This window comes from Pteropus vampyrus, unplaced genomic scaffold, assembly GCF_000151845.1.
Source record: "Pteropus vampyrus isolate Shadow unplaced genomic scaffold, Pvam_2.0 Scaffold121, whole genome shotgun sequence".
NCBI classification, from domain to species: Eukaryota; Metazoa; Chordata; class Mammalia; order Chiroptera; family Pteropodidae; genus Pteropus; species Pteropus vampyrus.
This window is the reverse complement of record NW_011888902.1, coordinates 342,382-351,106: the sequence shown is the minus strand read 5'-3', so window position 1 is coordinate 351,106 and position 8,725 is coordinate 342,382. Positions and strand designations below refer to the sequence as shown.

Sequence of the window (8,725 nt, the reverse complement as noted above, 5' to 3'; positions counted from 1 at the left end):
CCAGGAAGGGTTATTAAAAATATATCTTTTATGATCCTTACCCCTAAGATTCTAACTCAGATGCTTTGAGTGATACTGATCTGTATAAATAACTGCATGTTTTAATCAGCGATTGGGAGAATAGTCACAATATAGAGCTGATAATGTGTCAAGTAAGTTGCAATTAAAATTAATTGTGTTCACTCACTAGGGTTTTTTTTTGTTTGTTTTCCCCCCAGTACATTATCAACAGTCTTCGAAATCTTTCTGTTTCTCAATTAGCACCTTTTTTTCAGAGGCTCTATCTTGTGGTCACATTAGCACTATTTTTTTTTTCTTCCTTTGTAATCTTCCTTTGTAATCTTCCTTTGAGTTTAATGCAAACTAATTTTCCTCTGTTTTGGAAATGCTGAGCAACGTGCTTTCCGAAGATGTACCAATTCAGATCATGGGTATTTAGAGCTATCACCTGAGTCTGTCATTGACCTCTAGGTTGGAAGTGACTGTGCATGGCCTGTGTGTCACAGGTTACGCGCAGCCCAGAGCCCCTAGCGGAGAGGGTGGCAGTGGGGGCTGAAAGCCAGCCTTCCCGACAGGACGAGTATCTCACATCGCTCCCTGGACTGCCTCCTTCAGAAGTGTTGCTGCCCTTCTGATTTGTCAGCCGAGTTCTGGGCCACCTTTTCGTTATTCAGAGAACTGAGGTTGATGGACAGGAGTGGGAGTTTGATTCTCACAAAGGCAGGGAAGAAAGAAGAGGAGGCGTCTACACTCCTCCCACAAGCAGACCCTCTCCCCCTTCATATCCCTACCCCCATTCACACAGCGAGATTTCGTGGGGGGTGCCCCCAGGGGCGTATTTCGGGTGGTACAGAGTTGGAAGAAGGACTCCGACTTGGAGAGAAGTCTCTGACTGACCTAAGGGCAGCTCGGCGAGGGCCCCTCACAAACGCTCAGGCGTCTTCACCTCTGAGGCTGAGACCAGATCACTGCTTCCTGTGGGGATTAGTGTTCACAGATGTCACCCTGTAATTCTGGACCCTCATTGTTTCCAGAACGAAGGAGGACTATGCCTGTGGCCTTTTTCTTAAATTTAAAATTCTGTCCTGTGAATTTGTAAAACCTTTCTTTTTCTTAATTTTTATTTTTTTTAATTGCGGTGAAATCGACATTTTACCATCGTCGTCTTCTGTGTACAGTTCAGTGACATTAAATGCATCCACATCATTGTGCCACCATCACCGCCATGCATCTCCAGAATTCTGTCTTGCAACACGGAATCTCTGTACCCCTTAAACAATAGCGGGACGTTTCTGAAACGGCACGTAGATGTTTGCCAAAGCTGCCTTTCCACGCTCGGCATTCTGTTGGTAGGGAAACTAGGGCACAGAGAAGTCAGGCCATTCATCTGTGTGCATCAGGAAATTACTGCTGGCCAAGAAATTAGAATTCTTAGCTTCTGAGTTTTCAAGCAGATGCTTTTGTACTGAGTTTCACGGCTTTCCGTTTAATTCACCCAACTTATTGCGTGTCTGCCGTGTGCTCCGGGTAGACGCGCGGTATTGATTGGTGGGGCCTGAAGGATTGTGAATAACAGCCACGGCATTTAAAAGGAAATAGGCTGTAAGCTAATGTGTTAGGAGACATAATGAGGGGTCATATAAATGCTGAAGAAGACAATATGGTCATTGTTATGTTAACTTATTTTACAGTTAAGCGTTGCATTATGTCATATTTCCACTTTCTGCTGAGGTGCTTTAATCTTGAGCTAATCATGGGTTAGGGACCCTTCAAACTTGACGGTGTTTTGCTCAGACAGAGCACAGGCGCGAGCTACAGCGGCCTCGTGCTCAGTCCGTCTGTCCCTTTCACAGTCCTGTGCAGTTTTCTGGGAGGGGTGCTGCCGAAGCCCCTGGAGCTGGTTGACACAAACGAGCGTGTCATTCGAAGCTGCTATTCCTCCCCGGCCCGCCGGGCGCCCTGTGCTTCTCCACCAGGGAGCAGAGCCTGCCCCACACCCCTTCCCTCCGTGCTCTGGGGCACTGCACAGAGCCCACTGTGCCACGGCCGTTCTCGGAGTCGGCGTGGGGACCGCGCGGGCAGCCATTGCCATTGCCGAAGCTGAACTTGGTCCCTGTCATGTCGCGGGAACATGAAACTGGGACCGTTTTGTATGTTTGAGGCTATAGAACCCAGTGAACACGGTCACGCACAGCCACAGCCCCTCTGTCTGCTGACCCAGCTGGGACTTCGTATCTCAGAGATGGTTATTATGGAATTCATGGCCATATCTCAGGATTTTAGTATATTTTGAAATTGTATTTTCTGTCTTCCTATCTGGTATAATATCCTCAGAGGGTATTGTTTCCCCAATGGTCTTGTTGAATAATTATGCTACTTCAAATATTATTTTTTGGCACTTAAACACTGACTTGTATAGGTAACTTAATTTTCCAAAATCATTTTACCATACTGTGTAATTGCCTAAATTTTATTTCAGGAGAATGTACACAATGATGGTGTTCCGTGGGCTTAAAGAGGTGTAATAAACTCTTTCAGTTGAATATAATTCAGTCAAATTACAATTATCAGCTTGTTTTTCAAAATAAATATTTTCTCGTGACAACTTAGCCTGGAAAAAAAGCAGGAGGAGGCATAAGGAATCCCAGATGAGACTTGAAAGTTTTAAGAACTGCATCTGGCACACCCCCCACACCTCATCAAAACGTACTGCACGGGACAAAAATGATCTGTAATTAATGACTCGAGCCCTTTATGTGATACTAATCTCTTACTGTTTGCTAGGTTTCGGTGGCTGCGTGAAGGATGTTGAATTTGCACGAGGCGCTGTCGTTAACTTGGCATCTGTGTCCAGCAGCGCTGTCAGAGTCAATCTGGATGGATGCCTATCAAGTGACAGCGTCGTTAACTGCAGGGGGAATGACTCCATCCTGGTGTACCAGGGAGGAGAGCAGAGCGTTCACGAGAGTGGCCTCCAGCCTTTCACAGGTAATGCGGAGGCGCTCTAAGGTAAACGCTGCACATCTCCTGCTTGTCCCTTCCCCGCTCCCTGCCAGCCCGCCACTAGTCCATGTGACTAATATTTTACTCTTTCTACTTCTTCCCACTTAAGAATACCTGTATCGCGTGATGGCCTCCCACGAAGGAGGTTCTGTATATAGTGATTGGAGTCGGGGACGGACGACGGCGGCAGGTAAATATTATTTATTTTAAAATGTACTTGTGTACCCGCATGCTCGTGTTCGTGCATACCTGCCGGTGCACGTAAGGAAGAGGGAAGCCTGCTACCCCGAAGCAAGGAGTACATTTGCAACCTTGTGACAGAGCGTGCCTTGCTTGGCAAGTGCACCTGCCATGGTTAAAATGCTTAGTCGATCAGTACTTTCAGTTTTTCAAGTATTTGGTAAGTATTTGTTCAGGCTTGATTCTTTCCTCATATGCAGGAAAAAGTTGATGTTTCTTTAGGATTTAATACACCCGTATCTACCATAATATATCTAAGGGCTGCAGAGATCCCAAGAAGCTAGTGAGGATGGCCGCTGGGCGGGGGGCGGCTCCGTCTCGCAGAGAGCACACCTGAAGCCTGCACCCCGGTTGGGAGCAGATGTGTCTCCGATCGCATCATAGTGAACGTTTGCCATGGTGCCACTGTTAGGCTCGTAGAATGACTCTCCCAGGACAGAAATTGCTAATTGGTCTAATTTAATTTCTTTCGAGTTGGAGAGGAAGTCACTAAGAGACAGAATAGCTCTTATCTCGGACAACTGATTTATCAGTGCTTTGTGTTTCTGATGGTGATCAAAATATCTTTTCACATAACATCATCAGAGGAAGGCATTCACCAAGAAAAGTTTTGTGAATCAGTAGACTTCTACCATTGTGGGTCAAATACCTTGTCAGAAAGGCAAATACATTCCCATATGATTGCCACCTATGTCCCCTAAAATTTATCTGTTTCAAGTCAAAATTTATCAGAAGATATGTTTTTCATGAAGATATTCTCTCACACATTTTATCAACCATGGGTTACATTTGCAACCCAGGCTTTTTTTGAGGAATACTGTTAATCTAAATGATAATTAAACACTGAGATGGGCTACTGAGAATAATTTTCAAAGCTATCTGCCTACAGATTTTCTAAAAGAAGGCAACTCTACACTTTTCCAGGATGATTTAAATTATCATCTATTGATAGGCACAACAATGACGGAACACTCTCTTAAAATCCTTTTCAACATCAGCCCTTGGAGAAAGCTCTGATATAAAATACTCATTTGTTACTGGCCTGCCCTCTGCTCCTACTTCACCCTCCTCTGCTTTCTAGCTGAATACACCGTAACGCCTGCTCCCAGTCTTAATCCTGCAAAGTAAATAGGTGTCTAGAAAGAGTATCACTTACACAGCTTAATGGCCCCCATTTTGAGAACCACCGAGAAACTAGGCAAAATAGAGCCCTGAATTTATAGCAACGATCTGACCACAAAGTCTTATGCCATAAATTCATATTTACAATCTGACCACAACACTGAGCAGCTACATGCTCCCAAGGGTTGGAGAATAATTGCACTATTTAATTATTTTTGAGTCAGTTTTGCTCTGTCCCTTATGAGTAGACCATCTGTTAGACAGTCCTCCACTCTGCCCTGGACCACATTTCAGAACTAATAAAATCAGCGTCACTCCCGTTGTCCCTCTCGCTGCCAACTCGATCGTGTGGCCTGCGTGCTTTCCGTAGGCGCCGCCCGTGGTGTTTTAACTGCACGGATGGGGGTTCTCCGTCTCTGCTTCCTCTCGTCCTCTAGGTTCACTTTGTTTCCCTTGGAGCTCTCTCCTCTTTTATTGGTCTGAACAGTGAAGTCCGAGGAGGAGGATATTTGATGTGAGAAAAGCAGACAGGGCGCGGGAATCCACGAGCAGTTAGAATGGGCCTCTCATCCATCATCCTGCCATGGAGCTCCTTGGGCTTTTTTTTTTTTCTCTGTGTCCCCAGTGCAGTCAGCTGTGATACAGTTGTTACTGATCAGAGCGGTAGAAATGTCTAATAAATAGTTAAAGGTAGGGATTTTTACAATGAGGGGACACAGCTCGCGAGTGAGGTTTTTGCACTTCCTTTAAACTTCCTCACTGTGTGTTATTGTTTTGTGACACCCTGAAGGAAATGTCCCTGAAAATGATTTTGTGTAACTTCAAGGGTATCAGCCTTTCTACCCCCTGAAATGCAATTAGCAATGTATCCCATCTATCATATCTGGTAGAACTTTGCTTTTTAAAATTAATTTGAGAAACAATTGAGTTTGGAAAATGAGATCAGACATTCAAGTACAGTAACAACCCCATTTGTGATTTTTTTTTTTTTTTGGCTAATACATTGGAGGTATAAAAGTGTCAAAGTCAGTACGTATAATCACACTCTAATTATCTTGCTTCAAAGGGGTGCGTCATTACATTGTTTGAACTTGTTATCTGCCTACCATCCACCTCCTTCCTTATGAGTGATGTTTAAAACATGTCAGATACATTAAATGTTTTGGGAAAACCTGCACTAGACTTGAAAGAACGTTATGTCGATGGAGTTTTGATGGTTTTGAAATATCGCTGAAACTGAATGGCTCAAGATGTGCAGTCATATTAAATCAATGCTGAAAAGTTACAACTCTAATAAATTGTATTTATGCTAATGGTCGGGTCTGATTTACTGTGCCATTAAAAGTGAAGAATGGGGCAATAGTCTTCTCCGAACTGCCATTTTCTTTATTTTTCCCTTTTATTCTTTCATAGCCCCACAAAGGGTGCCGACTCCCTCCAGAGCCCGCAGCATAAATGGATCTAGCATCGAGGTGACCTGGGATGAACCCGTTGTGGCTAGAGGTGTAATCGAGAAGTACATTCTGAGAGCCTACCGTGTGGACGGCGAGCCCCGTCGGCCCCGCACGCCCTATGCCACCTCCGAGTGTGTCAATGCCGACAGCCTCACAGGTAAAGGCAGGTCCCTAAGGGAGTAAATCTTGTTAATTTTCTTTTTGTCTTGATTTTAAGTAAAAACCATTCTTCGAGGACTTTTTCCCCAAATACATTAAATATCCATATATTTCGCCCGATTAAAAACAATAAGAGCCATCTAATGATATGTAAGCCTAGCATGAAAAAAAAAATAATAATTCTATAGTATTATGGGCTTTTACGGATAGCTTCGTTACAAGGTTGATATTCTGTCCACCTCTGAACGATGAAGTCACAGGTGGCCATAGCCCTTAAAACTCTCTGGACATCGTTTAGGGATCCTGTATATACAGACAGGACGAGCTATTTCACCACGCAAAAATTTACTCTCTGGGACTGGCCCAAGTTCACAGCACCATTATTTATTGTAAAATTGTTGATTAGACCCAATTATGTCAAGGTAGAGGAGTATCAGAGCCCCCGCAGTTTGACTGGCAAACCAGCGAATCAATTTCTCAGGGCGGCGTGCCCTGCAGAACGCTTGGCGTGCCTTGTACTCACGCCTGTCACCCACATGTCCTGTTCTCAGAGCCTGCGTGCAGTGAGACAGCAGTCCTCAGCTTCATGAAAGGTTACAGCGCCTTTAAATGGAAAGGCCATGTCAAGCCTTTGACCAAAAAGTAAAATGCATCAACAAATCTGATAGCAAAAATGTTTTTCTGCTCTCAAAGAATTTTATAACTTGAAAAACTGGAAGGATTGTAGCGGAGCCTTCGTTATCTTTCTAGCCTATCTGTTGGTTCACTGTCAGACGTCTGTCAAGTGTGTAGCACAGCGCCGATTTCTTTATAATTTCTTGACAAGGAATGGTTATTTTTGTGCTGCCAAATGCTTGCTGGGAAGGCTGTGTAAATTATACCTCCACCAGCAAGCAGAGTGAAAGGTTATCCATTTTATTTTATCCTAGTCAGCAAGTGATAATTATAAAAAACTTCGCAAATTTTCAAAATTCATCACGATATTGTTTTAGTTTGTGTTTATTTGATTACTAGAGACATTAAGCATTTCTAATATTTACTGGTCATTTGTACTTCTTTTGCGACATGCCTGGCTAGTTTCATCATCAGTTTTTATATTGGATTAACATTTTTTCTCATTGATTTAAAGCATCTCTTTACATATGAAGAATATTATACTTATGTTTGCCTTATGGATTGCAACCACCCCTTTCTCATTTTTCTTTTATTTCGATTTGCATTTTATGTAAAGATAAAAAAACATTTTATGTACTTATGTAAATTAAATATAATCTTTTAAAAAACTTGTTAATTTTCTATGGGTAATTCGAAAAATATTCATACTTTCAATTTGGAGTAGACTAACATTTGTTTATATTAGATATACTGAATCGATAATATGTAACTCATTCTCTAAAAGTAATTCTAAGTTTGAGGTAAGATCAAATCAGATACTGGGGGCAGAAAGGCTTTGAAATTGTGTGAAGAGCATAACCCTGGAGTAGAGCACCCCTAAACTGAAAATCAGTACGATATACTATTGACTGTTACTACAGAGCATGTCCGTGTGGATGGTGCACAGGGAGAAGATAATTAGAGAACCACTGACCCATAGTTATATTATTTACAGGGCTATAACTAAAACAATGTGACTTCAAAGGTTAAAATATAATGACTGTAAAAGTACCAAGCAAAAGAAAAATACAAACACAAAAGCAAGATTCACAAAGAGAAACTGACAAAATTGCATTAAGAGTTGAGACTTTTTCCTTAGATTTTTGTGGATTGAGTATATTAAAATAAAGTAAATATTTTTCTTTTGCTTACTTTTCTTTTGTTTAGTACTTTTACAATCATTATTTATATTTTAACTTTTGAAGTCACATTGTTTTAGTTATAGCTCTGTAAATAGAATCTAGTTGGATTTAGTTTATGCTCAACTTGAAGTTCTCTGTGTTTTTGTAGGGGTGTTTAAGTCATTCATATTTATTTTTGTAATTTATATAGCTGTTCTTATTTCTGCTGTCATGTTTCATGCTTTCCAGTTTCGCTGGCCATTGTTTTTCAGTGCTTTTTTAGCTAGCCCTTTCTTTTCTTGTCCGGACTATGAATCCTTCAATCGTTTTCCCCCCTCAGGGAGTTTTTAAGGTCCGTCTACTGCTCACAAAGTGACATGAGCAAGCAAGGCCCCATGTCGAAGGCAGTGCGAAAGACCACGGGACCTCTGGCGTTGTCAGGTGGACTCCTACTGTGCAGAATCGGGATAGTGATGTGGTGGGTGTGGGGAGGGGATGAGTTGAGAGGCACCAACGCCAGCTTGAAGAATGATCAAAGTCAGAGAATTTCAAAGTAGAGGAAGAAACAATACTAGAGAGCGAGAGGGGAGGAGTGAGGCAGTAGGGAGCGAGCAAGTTGGATTCGGTGGCGATGTCGCGGGCGTGGAGGCTGGGGGTGGCAGCCGCTTTGCCAGTTGGTTGGGATAACAAGGTGCCAAGGCAGAGGAGAATAGGTGAAATAGATCATGAGCAGTTTTGCTCTTGATCTTGAAAGTAATCCTCCTAAAGCATTTTCGAGGTGACTTTGGTTGAGATTTTAACATTTAACTGTAGTCATTAGAGTGGCATTTATTTGAATGAAACAATTCCGATACCAGGTACACAAGGCAGTTTAGCTTTCTTGGTTCACATAGGGCTGTTTAGCAATGAAGTGAAAAAAATGTTATCAGAAAATATGTTGGTTTCTTTTTATTCTGTTAAATAGCAACTCTT

General features: G+C 42.4%; 1 protein-coding gene across 1 annotated transcript in view; it reads left to right on the top strand.

Moving 5' to 3' along the window:
* The window catches only part of USH2A (usherin), a gene marked incomplete at its 3' end in the record, with an annotated part of 612,524 nt that overhangs the window by 265,427 nt on the left and 338,372 nt on the right, over positions 1-8,725 (top strand). Inside the window, 3 exon segments of the mRNA XM_011366141.1 lie at positions 2,785-2,988; positions 3,113-3,193; positions 5,779-5,976. Of these exon segments, the coding sequence (XP_011364443.1) occupies positions 2,785-2,988; positions 3,113-3,193; positions 5,779-5,976 (483 nt within the window).